At 42.8% G+C, this 13961-nt stretch overlaps 1 protein-coding gene across 2 annotated transcripts in view; it reads right to left on the reverse strand.

Moving 5' to 3' along the window:
* Hydin (HYDIN axonemal central pair apparatus protein) overlaps positions 1–13961 on the reverse strand; it is a 380287-nt gene that overhangs the window by 120470 nt on the left and 245856 nt on the right. For both annotated transcript variants that reach the window (XM_048792466.1, XM_048792467.1), the window contains 7 exons: positions 13619–13828; positions 11401–11538; positions 7034–7211; positions 4741–4868; positions 919–1052; positions 367–503; positions 4–131 (listed from right to left, as the gene is read on the reverse strand). In XM_048792466.1, coding sequence (XP_048648423.1) covers positions 4–131; positions 367–503; positions 919–1052; positions 4741–4868; positions 7034–7211; positions 11401–11538; positions 13619–13828 — 1053 coding nt within the window. The remainder of the gene's footprint in view (positions 1–3; positions 132–366; positions 504–918; positions 1053–4740; positions 4869–7033; positions 7212–11400; positions 11539–13618; positions 13829–13961) is intronic.

Here is a 13961-nt window from a genome sequence, read left to right on the forward strand (position 1 = left end):
TACCTTGATGGGCAGAAGGACCTCTTTGTTTCCCACAGGAAGATTAGCCCCTTGTGGGTCAAATCTCACTTCAAATGTTTCCGTCTCACAATAAGGCAGATTTTTAATGCGATCTAGCTGAGTACTGAAGCCTGGACCAACACAAACAGAATTTCTTTGGGGGAAAGGAAAACAACATACAGGCACTGCTCTAGAGACCCCCTCTGGGGCAGAAGGACTGCTCCAACTATCACAGAGTGACCCAGCCAGTCCATCTGCTGATCCCAGCAGAATCACAGATGCTGCTCCAGAAGGAGAGGGCAGATAGGTGGGGTCCTTGTTGGAAATGACAAAGTGCAACAGGAAAGGGTCTCCCCGCCTGGTTACCTGTGTCATGAAGGACACGCTTATCTGCTTGGAAGGACACTGGTAAATGACTGGTGTTGGTAATCTTGATGATGTGGGTTCGGACTTCACCAACGACAATGTAGCCAAAGTCCAGGATGTACTCAGGCAGGTGGACTCTGAAACAGTTAACACGCTGTCCTTACCAGACACTTTCAAAGTAAGAGAGTGTGAGGGTCTCTCCTGCCTCCTGTGCTCAATTTTGTTTTCCAGCGTGGAGAACAACTGAAGGCCACTAGAATGGAGACTAGAAACAGCATAGTTCCCCCAAAGCCCGCACTGTTTAGCCATCATCTCAGAAGGTGTGTGGCATGGCTCCTCCAGGGAGCCTGAAATGGGGCCTGTCTATTAGACACAGCTGGAGTGTTCTGACTTGAGGCGGTGGGACCCTGCTAGATTGGCTGGGTGTAAAAGGACTGCAGATAACACAAGGCGAGTGGGTTTCATTCCCAGATGATCAGCCATTATTTCAGGGGACACTGCATGCTTTCTCTGCCACACTTTCCATCAAATGAAACACAGAAGGGCACTCACTTGGATAGTCTGCAGCAACTCCAGTGGATGAAGCCGGTGTCATCTGCTGCATCAGGGCTAACTGTTTTCTGATGTTCTAAGGCATAGTTTTGGACTATAAGTCGCTCTACTTCCATCTGGAGATGAGCACTTAACTGGAGCAAGAGAGAAGAGCAATTCAGAAAGTTCTTCTACAACATGCATACATTCTCTCTCTCTCTCTCTCTCTCTCTCTCTCTCTCTCTGGTGGTTCTGGGGCCTAATGCTAGCCAGCACTCTACCACTGAGCTACATCTCCAGCCCTGGAACATGCATTCTTAATGGGGAACAAAATAGAGATTAAAAGCGGTTCTTGTGGGAGTTGGAAGATCTTAGCTATTACAATGGGTTATGGTCCCCCAAAGGGCTATAGTGCACAGATATGCAGTAAACCTAGGGTATTCAAGTTTTCATGCAGGTGGTTGGGGAAAATTACAAACTGGTTCGTCTATATCCTGGACTACTACTCAGGCATCAAAAGGAATGAACTATCAATGCACACAACTCAGATGAATCTCCAGAGCCAGTCTCACAAGATTACACGCTATGTGATTCCACTCATACGACATTCTTGAAATAATAACAGTATAGCAATGGAGAACAGACTGTAAGGCCAGGGGTGAGGGATGTGGGGAGAGGAGAGTGGGTGTGGTCATAGAGGTAGGGCATGTAATGGGCAAGCATGAATTATAAACATGAGGCTTAGATCTACCTGTTGAAAAAATAAATGCAGAGACTTCCTCCCAGCCAGCTTTGTAGGGCATTACAAAGTTGTGATTTTAAGTTCTTTCTATCTCTTTGAAATGTATATAAATTTCTAAAGAAGCTAAGTAACCGTTTTGCCAGACTCTGAAATATCTTTCTCTGTGACTTTCTTGAACACCAGGGAGCCACATCTTTGAGATGCCATCATCAGGAAGACGGAAGCCTTACTTCCCAGCTTCTGTAGGAGGATGGGAGCCTAGTTTTGGTGGGGCCAAGATAACAGAAGTCAGCATCTCTTTTGGGTAAAGCCAACTAGCTAACACAGATGGTTACCGCAATCACCATGTGAGTTTAGGGTAAACTACGTGGAATGTACAAGGACACCTATGTGGTGGGTTGAATCTGATGGGTTATATAAAAGGGGTTTCCACCTTTTCCTCTCCGTGTGATCTCTCAGCAGATTGCCTGCGATACAAATTGCATTCTGGCTTTCCTCATTGAACAATAAAATTGTTTTGTCTTTGTGGAGAGACTTTCTAAGTTGGAAGACTTTCTCCAAGAGGCACAAGGAATCCTTGTGGTGAAGGAATAATTCTGAACTTTAATTGTCACAGTGGTTAAATAAATCTATGCAGGTGATATAATGGCATACAATCACACACACACACACACACACACACACACAAACACAAACACAAACATAAACATGTGAAACTGGTGAAGTCTGAATAAGCTCTGTGACCTGTACCAATGTCAATTTCCTGGTTTAGATATTTTATGTTAGTTATGTGAGTTTGTTACCAATTTTTTTGGCAACTCTCTATAATCTATAATTATATTTTTAAAAGCTAAAAAAACAATCAAACTATTCAAAGAGGATTTCATTTTACATATAATAAAAATATTTCATTGGGGGAACATTAGGGAAAAAATTCTAAGAGTGATTTTTGTGGGGGTGATAGTGATAAAGGTTGATAACTTCTGTCTGAGAAGAGCCCAGCAGGAAGGGTAACCTGCGACTGGACCCAAAACAAGACAACAGAGATGGAGGGTGGAGAGCAGCATGACAGAGGGCAGCGTTCCCAGTTGTCTGGATTCTAGAACAGCAAGGTCCACTCTGTGCTGCTCAAGAGCCAGGAGTAGCCCAGCCCTGCCCCGCTCAGGAGAACTAACGTAGCTCTACAGATGCCATCAGATTTACAGAAAGCCCGCCATGGGAGAGACTGCCAGAGACAACTGTCCTGGGCTTTGGTAGGGAGTAGCCAGGACGGTGATTAGCAGGTGGAGAGACACTGCTGCTGCCCCTTGGGATCAGCCAGGAGTCTGGCAGGGGAGGGCAGAAGCTAAGAGCCCAATCTTGGCAGCTGGGTAGGCTGGATTCAAGTCCTAGCTCTGAGCTTCCCTTAGGACTGGGACTTCACTTCTGCGAACTCCAGATAGCTGTCAAGTTAGATGATGATGGTAGCCTACCCCCCACCTTTGCTGGGAGAGGATTGAATGAGATACTAATGCAGGTTAACAGCGTGGCACAGGCCTCATATAAGAGTTCAGTAAATGCTAGAAGTGTTGTAAATTATGATCATCCTTGGTGCCAAGGTTTACTTTTGGCATCCTGTACTGAACAGGATTCTGCAAAACAGGTCATCCCTGGTGGCCTTTGGGGTACCTGAATTTCCCCACAACACCCCTCTTCCGTATTTTAGAATTACTTTCAATCAGTCTAAGGGCTTCTGAGACAACATATATAATTCTTCCATGGACCAAAATCCCACGTGTGTTTACATTTTCAAAGACGAGGACAGGGAGAAAGCAGCCCTCCTGACTAGGAGAGGAATTTCAGGAGATGGTGAGGGAGGACTTTTTGGGATTTTGCAGCCTCTGTTGACAAGCTGGGCTACTTCCTCCTTCAGAGGCCACCTCTTGTCTTGGCTCCCATTCTGTGACACTTATGCACTGCTGACTTTTCCAGGACCTCTGGCTGCCCTTCTCCCCAACTCAGGGGTTGGTGTGCTCGAGGGCTGCATTCTTTCAATTTTCTGTGGCATTACAGATGCAACCCAGTGGTGCTCTACCAATGAGCTATACTCCCAGTCCTTTTTTATTCTATTTTAAATTTTGAGACAGGGTCTTGCCAACTTCCCCAGGCTGGCTTTGAATTTAGCTCCCCTTGGATTGCAGGTTTAATCTTTTTAAAAAATTTTAAAATTTGTTTTAATTAGTTATACATGGCAGTAGAATGCATTTATACACTTTGATATATCACACATAGATGGGATATAATCTCTCACTTTGTAATTCCACTTGTCTGTTTTAGGAGGGCTCCTTTCTGAATCTACCCATTTCCCTGCTCATTCTGAACATTTCCTAGGGAATTCCACTACTTCCTGTGATGACGATGACCAATGATGACTCTCAAATCACTTTCTCCAACCTCTTTCTCTGCCCCAGGACCCCAGCAGTGGTTCCGACTCCCTACTGGATGATGAAGAGAAATCCCATGCTCAGTAATGGACCATCTGACCTCAATTGTCCCCTCCACATCCCAGAAAAACATGTTTTTCTACCTGTGTTTCCTGTCTCATCGTCTCTCTCCTTACCTTGTCATCCAAATGAGATATCTGGACGTCATGCTCACCTCACTCCATATCCAATTAGTTCCTAATCCCTGACTATTCTGGAATATTCCTGGAACTCACTCGTTTCTCCGTACCCCTGATCCCATCACCACCATTTCTTACCTCAAAGTGCCAACTTTTTCAAAGCTGCCTCCCGCAGCTGCTCTCCTCCTCTCAAGCCCCACCTTCAGAGCTCCACAAGGCAGCCAGAGGTATCCTCTAAATACGCACATCCAACTACGCCAGCATCTCACTTCATTGGCTTCCTGGGGCCCTCAGGATAAAGTCCAAACCCTTACCACGTTCTCCAGGAGGCTGCTCACCTCCCTGGGCTCATCCCACCTTCCCTCCCCACCCGCTTTGCCTTGGCTCTATCTTTCTTCTCTCTGTTCTCCGAGCTGCCATGTCCTTCTTGCCACTGGACCAGTGGACATACGCACTCTCCTTTCTTCCCATGTCCTGTGCCGGGGGAAGCCAGCCTCACCTCAGCAGATTCGTCCTCAGGTATTTCCTCAGTTATGATCTCAAAGTGATCCAGAGTTTCATATTTGTTGAACTCTTTTTCCAGGTTTTTTCTAGCCTGGTTCAAGAAGATTTCATACTTTTCATTGCCTGTGGAGATTGGAAGGGGAAGAGAATCAGGATGCTGAGAAAAACATGACTTATGCCCCCCAACACAGACTCTTGGCTCAGGGTGAAGCCATAAGGGAAGTGAACTTCCTGACACTGCACCTGCCAGGTTTTTCCTACGTCAGAGGGTGAGGTAATTTGTGAGTGAGTTGAACTTGTACCTGATTTCCCTGAGTTTAATGAGACTGGACGAGGTGAGCTACTAGCTGGTTTTCAAGAATTTGGAGGAACTTTGCCAGTTCTGGCACTGAAACCCCTACACTCTGGAGCCCCTGCAGGGCTGGGACAGCTGGTCACTTAAGTCGATTTTCATGTTGATTAAATCTTCAGTTCAGAAGAAGAATATATTTAGGTCAGGTTGCTGTAACTAAATCTAAATAAGTCACAATATCCTGAATAAGGGAGGGTAGGCAACTGGTGGAGAGATTGCAGGCTCCCAAATTCACTATTAAGCCAGTGCAAATTCAAATGCTCTGAAGGGCAAAGGCAGCAGAATAATTAAGGTGCCTACCGTAAGAGAACAGGAGATGCTGAGACTAGAGAACTGTAGCACAACTAATCATATTCAGATTTAAACTATTTTAAAGCCCTTACTGGTCAAACCATGTCTGCTGCCGTGGTAAATATGGCTGGGTGCCCAGTCTTCAACCATGTGGCAAAGGCTTTCTTTCCTGACAATTACAGTTTGTCCTCTGCATTTGAAGGCTCTGCATCTGCAGATTCAAAAAACTATGGACCAAAAATATTTGAAAAAAAATTGCATCTGTACTGAACATGTACAGAAAGCCCTTTCTTCTTGTCATTATCCCTTAGACGACACAGTTCAATAGCCACTTACATGGCATGTGCACTATATTAGGAATTAAAAGAAATCTAGAGATAATTTAAAGCATATGGGAAGATGTGCATGGGTTATATGTAATTACTATGCCTTTAAAAAATTTATTTATTCTAATTTGTTATATATGACAGCAGAATGCATTTCAAATCATATTGCACATATAGAGCACAATTTTTTCATGTCTCTGGTTGTACACAAAGTAGAGTCACACCATTCATGTCTTCATACATGTACTTAGGGTAATGATGTCCGTCCTATTCCACTGTCTTTCCTACCCTCATGCCTCCTCTGTTCCCCTGCCTCCTCTTTGCCCTATTTAGAGTAATTACTATGCCTTTTTATATAAGGCACCATGGATTTTGGCATTCAAAGGAGTCCTGGAGCCAATGCCCCCTGGATACAGAGGGATAACCACACGTATGCTGCTGTAGCTATGTTCCTCTAGCTGGAACTCTAGATATTAGAGAGGAATGTGGTCTTAGCTTTATTAACATTTATGTTGATGTTTTCAGAGAGCAGACATTTAGAATTCAATGGATGATCATAAACGGGTGCACTAGAGACTTTAGGGCCTGGGGTAGGAGGAAGGCTGGGGAATGAGGACTTAGCCTGAAGCTGTACGGGGAAGGTAGATTCTCACAGCTCACGGCAGTGAGAGGCTTCTCTTGTCCCTTGGTCCTGTATCTGGTGTCAGGAAGATGAAAGAACTGTTCAGCTGACAGAGTGAAGTGTCAGTCTTCTTACAGAAGGATAGCTCTGGGGGCCACATATGACCAGAAAAGCCCAGGCTAGGCACGTGGGCAAACAACTAATAATGTCTAATTTAGTCTTCAAACCATATATTGTCAAAATAGGGCCACGGCTGCTGTCTTCCTGTGCTCTTTATGTTTTGAGGTTTCTATGCCTGGAGGTACATCAGCCACCCCCTTCAATCCAGAGGACATCTGTGCACATGCTACTGGGAAAGGAAATTCAGGGAGAGTCAGGGCTGGAAGGAACACACACCAGACTGCCAAGCCTTTGAAGGTGAAATTTCCTGGTCCTTCAATTTCCTGGTAATTCAATGATGGCAAGATTGTCCAGGGGTCTTAGTTTGGATCTACCATAGGCTACATCTTGTCTCATTAAACTCAGGTCACCAAGTCAAATTCAACTTTCAAGCCCCGGCCTCCCTTGGCAATTGATACGGGAACTAGAGGGGATTGTCATGCAAATAAAGCGAGCAGTCACCAACCTTCCAGGAAGCAGAGCTGATATGTACCTTTTGTCCCCACTGTGGGGAAAATACCATAATGGGCAGTAGTACCTCGAATATTCCTGGGGAGATCCAGGCAGATCCGGGGAAAGAAGCCTTCTCCATTCAGAGTAATGTTTTCTGGGACCAGGTGAGCGATCTGTATCTGGAAGCTCCTTTCAAAGATCTCAGGTATGCCAGGTAAGTAGTAAACCTTCAACACCTGCTCCTTACATGAACTGATAAAACCCTGTGTAGTAGAAAGAGCAGAGGGAACACTCAGACATACAAGAAGACTTCTGTTTCTGGAGGTGTGAGGTACTGGAGAGTCCGAGAGGCCGACTGTACCAGTTATTCTGCGCTCACATACTTCCCCTGAGATCTGTTCCTGGAATGCCCTAAGGAATCGACAAGAAAGCAAAAGCAAAACAGGCAACACACATGAACAGACGTGTTATGGAGAGGAAACACAAAGAGTGAATAAAAGCAGCAAAGAAAAAAAAAACTCTCACCCTCCTCATTCATTAAGGCAATTTCAGCAAAAATCAGAATTAAAAAAAATCTTAAACTAGACTGGTAAAATTTACCAAGTCTTGATGAGAATATGCATCAAAGAAAACTTACTTTATATACCTGTGGTGGGGAGATCAATGGGGATAAGCATGGAGAAAACCACTCTAACACCATCTTATAAAGTTGGACACACACACAGGCCATGACCCAGCAATTCCACCTCTGAGAAAATTCCCTAGGAAAACTCTTCCACCTCTGGACCAGGAGACACAGGGGGGAAATTCATGGTAGGATCATTTTTAATAGCAAATTGTTGGGGGAAAAATGTGCTTCTCCCCTCTCAGATTTTATGGAACATTGTGTTTGTGTGTGTGTGATGCATATGTATGCATCTGTGTATGTAAGGGAACACAGTATGTAGGCAAGTTGCAAAGTGGGCCATGTTTTGTATCTCCAAGATTCATCTTTGTATCCCCATTCTCTCTTCTTCTCACCCATCCTTGGGCAATGCACAGAATTCTGTTGTTTCCCACGAAACAATTCTTCCTGAGCTCAGTGACCTGGGGTGAGGAGGTGTCTCAGCTTTATGTCAAGCACTTTGCAATGAATTTTTCCAAAATAACCAGTTCTGTCATGGAATTCTGGTGGGGAGACCTCCCTCCCCCCATTTTTCTATGTCCTATATACTGTTGAGCTCTGTAAATGTTTGTTTTCATTAGAAGAATTTGACTTCACAACAGGAAAGCGGGTATATAGAAGAGGAAAAGAATACTGAGGAAAAAAACCCCATTTAGACTCATAAAAAAAGAAGACCCAGTTCAAAAGCAGGAGACTACAGACAAGGGTTAACACAGCGGCCCTGGACTGCTGTTCTTAGGAAGGCCTGCTAGCAAGGTGGACCCTGGGTTGGCATCTGGCATCTGAGATTTTGGGAGTGTCTTTACAGTCCCCTGATGAGACTCACTGTGCTGAAACTGCAAACAATATGGTTTATGTTGAATAGCTGCGTCTGGAATTCTGTATGCGCCAGGTGTCATGCCTACTGTGATCACCTCCAGGGAGAATCCAGGGCACTGAGTTCCTGACGAGCTTCCCTGGCTGCCCTCACAATGTTGTCACAACTCATGGGAAGACTTCAGAGTGCCCTGTGGGAGCCCCCAGGAGGGGACCCTTGGTAGCTTGTGCCTGGTTTCCTCTGGACTTTGCCCCAAGTGCCTTTCCCTTTGTGTCCTTTTGCTGTAATAAATCATAGCTGTGAATACAACTTATTGCTGAGTCCCACGAATCCTCCTGGAGAAAAAGGGACATATGACATTAGGACAAGCTCTGCTGATCTTTCAAAAAATAAATAACCACGTTAGTTTACAAACAATTTCAGAATTTCTCATTTCTTCTTACTGTATCCAAACTGGTCAAGCACAGTATGAAAGAGTAATTTATGGGCCATTTATCACTTATTAACAAAGATGCAAAAAACAGCAAATAAAATATTAGTTAACTGAATCCAGATTTCATACACACACAAAAATTTAAAATTCAGATTGATAGCAAACAATACACAGTGTTTTTCATATTTTCTTTCCTTCTTACTTTAGAATATATCTTAGAATAAAGTGAATATTGATACATCTAGAACAGCTGTATTCTTTTTAACTGCTGTATGTTATTCCAGTACAAAGTTTTAATACATTTTTAAAACTAGTTCCCACCTGGTAGACATTTAGTTTGTTTCTGGTCTTTTGATATTGCCATTAAAATAACATTGTGCAAATGTAGGAAAATGTATGTATGATAATTAGAAATGAAATAAAATTTCTGATTCAAAGAGTAATTTTAAGAGATATTGCCAAATTGTTCTCTACAGAGTTGTATAAATTGATACTAATAGCAGCAGTATATATGTGAATGCTTAAAAAGAAAACCAGAGGAGAAAAGGCAAGGAAAATGTAGCAATTGTGATAAAAAGAATAAAAAGAAATCATTACAGAAACTTTTCTAATAGAGAAAATAATAACCAATTACTTCAAGTCTACTGATGATAAGGCTTCACCAAATCTCCGTATCAAAACCTCAGACATTCTGGTAAGTTTAAAAAATAAAATTCAACCATAAATGTTTCAAGAATGATAAACCTAAAACAAAATCAAATAGATGTAAGGCAGAGGGAAGCTGGAATCAGGACCCTGAGATCAAAATGGAGTTCAGAGCAAAAGGCATTAAGAGAGAACAAAAAGACAATTTAAAATAGGAAACTATGCAGTCCACAACAAACACCCAATAGTCATAAAGTCCTTGGTGTCAACATAGAGAATGCATAAAACACAATTTTTACATATTGTAGAAAACAATAGATAGAGTAATGCACGGGGCTTTATATGCCACTCCTAAGAAAAACTAAACAGAAAAAGATATAGAAGATTTGAATGCTATAATTATTTGGGCAGTTTAATAGACTTTCATAATAATCTGGAGCCTTGGAGACATTATTTTCAAGCATTGGCAAGCACTGAAAATCATTTTAGCCAGTAAATCACATGAATAAATTCACTCAGTAGAAACTGAGACAGCCATATTATCTGGCCATGATACAAATACCTCAATATGAATGTTAATAAGAGTTTAAATGACAAAAGCAAAAATCTTAGTCATTTGAAAATAAAAATATATTTTAAAATTATACTTGTAAATAAAACTGTAATTTTAGAGAACTCAGAAAATGATGAAAATCATGATATTCACTTGCATGAAATATACAAAATTGACTTCTACTTTTTAATCTGTCATTTTCTTAATATTTATGGGGTAAGGCTAAAGGTGTACTCAGGCAAATAAATAGCCTTACATTTTACACTATTAATTAGAAAGAAAAGTGGCCATTCATCTTAAGAAGTTAGAGAGCCTGGTGTGGTGGCACACACCCTGTAATCCCAGCGGCTCAGGAGGCTGAGGCAGGAAGATCACAAGTTCAAAGTCAGCCTCAGAAACTTAGCGAGGCCCTAAGCAACTAGTGAGACCCTATCTCTAAATAAAATATAAAAAAGGATGGGGGATGTGGCTCAGTGGTTAAGCGCCCTGGGTTCAATCCCCAGTACAAAAAGAGAAGTTAGAGAAACAAAATGTAAGAATAAATTCAAAATAATAGGTAAGATAAATTGGAAAAAAAAGAAAATAGGGTTGATCTAACAGATCCTAAGATTTATTTTAAAGAAATAATTATTGAAATAATATAATATTAATATATAAATAATATAATAATTAATATTAATAAAAACAGACAAATAGATCTATGAAGACTAGCAATAACCTAAGTAATTTAGGGGAAGGACAAGATGACAGTACTCATTATCTGTGGACTGTAAGCTTGTTAATTTATCACTTATGCTGTTTAGTATTTTATAATTTTTATAGCAATGCTGTGCATTTTCATAATGTGAAACATTCAAAGTTCCTTACCACTGGAAGATCAACATAACATAGACAAGGAACCACACCCCCATTTGCTTTTATTCTAGAACCTACATGGCTCATTACCGTCTACAGGTGTTTTCACATCTGCTAGTGAGAAACTGCCTTTATTTGGTGTAGTAAGTGGAGAGGAAGCCCCTGGCAGTTATTGGGGGGAGTGTGAAGACTTCCATGGAAATAAAGTTGATTTTATTATCACGAAGAAGTAGTTCCATAGGTTGTAGCTGTCTGGTTCACAGCTACCTCTGAATGCCTGGAAACTGGCTAGGATTGGACTCCATAAATACTCATTTAATAAACAGATGACCTGGATTTATTTATCTTTCTTCATTCTGAGAGTTCTTTAGTTTTAATTTTACAAAAAGAAGTCACCCCTCCCCAATCCTGGCAGGAAATGCTAACCTGTATCTGGGGTGTGGCCCAGGGGGTTGGAATGTGGGTCCCTCCCACCATTTGCTCACCGAGAGAGGCACAATCAGTGGTACCCCAGGACGAAAGTTTTCCGATGAAGTCTGGTGGCCAGCCAGGACCTTGAACTTGAAGCCAACTTTCCCAGTGTTCTTCAGTGTGATTTCACGCTCCGTGACATAGTTGAACAGCTTGAGAGAAGAAGGAAGAGTGGCCCTCCATCCCCATCCACTGGGTGCTGCCCTCACCCTGAGGAAGGGGAATCAGCAAAACTTGCCTCAGATCCGGTCTCTACTCTGCCTGAGATAGACACTGCTCAATCCATAATACAGTGCCTCTTGGGGTAGGACTGCGACCCTTTGGATACCTGGCTTACTTCTTCTCATTAATAGCTTGGTTCAGCATCCAATCTCTGTGCCTCAGTTTCTTTATCACAGGAACTAAAATTAGCAAATCTTGAAGTAAGCTTTCTATACAAAGAAGATTTGCCTTCTGGATTCTGTCTCATAAGAAAAATGTAAGATTTGAATTCAGAATATTCTGGAATAAATTTTTCCATTTATTTAGGGAACCATGGCTATAATGGATCAGCCAGTTCTTCACCAGTTGATATAGTAAGCCTAATAACTGCAAACTGAAGTCACTTTGGGGGTCCCTAGGACAAGCTAGGACAAGCTAGGACAAGGTCCACCTGCTTCAAAGAATACATTTGGAGATGAGCAGAAACCAATTGCCCAGAGGACCCCAAAGATAAAGAAGGAAAGGGAATTCTATTTGGTCAACATAATGGAGTAAGTCTGAGTGCCAGATGATCTGATTTTAGACACAATGTTTAATCTATAAACACACAATTCAGTAGTTACACATGCAGAAGCTAATGAGGGTCCAATCATTAAAATTTGGTTGAAGATATATGGTCTCTGAGTGTGTAACACAGAATCTAATTGGGGAAAGAACAGAATTAACTAATAATTATCCCAAAACAAAAATTAGAAAGTACATTATTTTCTAGCAAAGACTATACCTAAGTGCCAAGGGAATATCAAGTAAGAGAAGGTAACTGGGATGGAGCTGAGCTGGGTCTTGCAGGATGCATGGTTTGAGGTTCTCAGAGTGGAGGATGGGGGTACAATATGTGGGAAGATGTGGAGGCCAGAAGGGCTGGGGTGCACTGGGGCCATTGGGGAAACCAGCTTGGCCACAATTATATGAGTGGACTATAAAGGGGAACATGGACAGGGAAACTCCTGTGAAAGGAGCACATTAGTAGAGGGGCTCACTATATCCTCCCCAGGAACAGGACCCCAGCCCTGACTGACTGGGGGACACAGATAGAAGCTCATGATGGCTGAGGTTCTACTCTGACCCATGTACCACATTGACCAGACTCCACCTGTGTAACCACAGTCTCCTGTGAGACAGGCACTTGCTACCTCACTCCCATCTTATAGATCAGGAATACTGAGGCCTGGAGAGGTTGGGTGGAGGGCCTATGGTAACAGAGTCAGGAAGAAGCAACAACAGGATATAAAACCATGCTCTTTTCTCAAATACTGATTTTCCAAATACTGCTGAGATTAACTGGTCAGAGACTGAGGGGATAAAAGGGAAATTTATCTGGCAAGATGTTTAGGTGGGATAGAAGTTTAGTGATAGAAGCCAAGAATGTTCCAGTAACCCCTTGCTTGCAGTGACTATGTAGACCAGTAGGGTTGGCATCACCCGGGAACTTGTTAGTCATGCAAATCTCAGGTCACCTCCAGACCTCCTGAATCGGAATCTGATGGATGTGTATGCAGAAGGCAGTGAGGGAGGAGCAGCTGTGGTCATTTAGGCTTGGCTTGATGAGGTCTTGTAGAGTGATTGCAGTGGCAGGGGGACAGGAAAAGGGACTCAGAGCAGGACCCTGGGGAATGAAGTAGCAAACTCTGGACAATGAAAGGATATGGGGTGTGGAGGTGGTTGTAAGCCTTAGAGATTGTAAACCAAGGGGTGTGAGAAAATGGTAGTAAACAGATTGGAACAGACTTGTGGATTCCAACAGGCGTCCAGCATACCGAGTTTCAGGAGACTGTGAGAAAAGTAAGTGAAAATGTCAGGCACACAGTTGGGAGCAGGAGAATGATTGGGGTCAGAGAAGCAGATTAGGGACCCAGGACAGGGATGATGGTAAAGCTACGACGATCAGGAGTTTGGGAGAGATTCAAGGACAAGAACTATGGTTCATGTTTGAGGAAAACCCAGAAATCTCCACCTTGGGCATCGTAGTACCTGTAATCCATAGTTAATATCCTTGGTGTCAAAGGAATAGTTGACCAGGGAAGCCTCTCCCTTCAGTATTATTTCATAGGTGGGCCCTCCTTCCACTTCACACAGAGCTTTGGCTTGGGCAACGATGTCAGCATGTCCAAAGAAGGTGAAAGATACCTGGTGGTGACTGTGTGGCTGCAGAACTCCATAGAGGGGCAGAATGTCAAACACCTGCAGAGAAAGTCACACTACCTGAGAACAGAGATCAGGATGATGAGCCTGAATGGAAGTTAAAGTCCTGCCAACTGGACAGACAAATCCCCAACTTTTCACTTGTTTGACTCTATGAGAGGTGACTAAGGCA

This window comes from Marmota marmota, unplaced genomic scaffold (assembly GCF_001458135.2).
Source record: "Marmota marmota marmota unplaced genomic scaffold, marMar, whole genome shotgun sequence".
NCBI classification, from domain to species: Eukaryota; Metazoa; Chordata; class Mammalia; order Rodentia; family Sciuridae; genus Marmota; species Marmota marmota.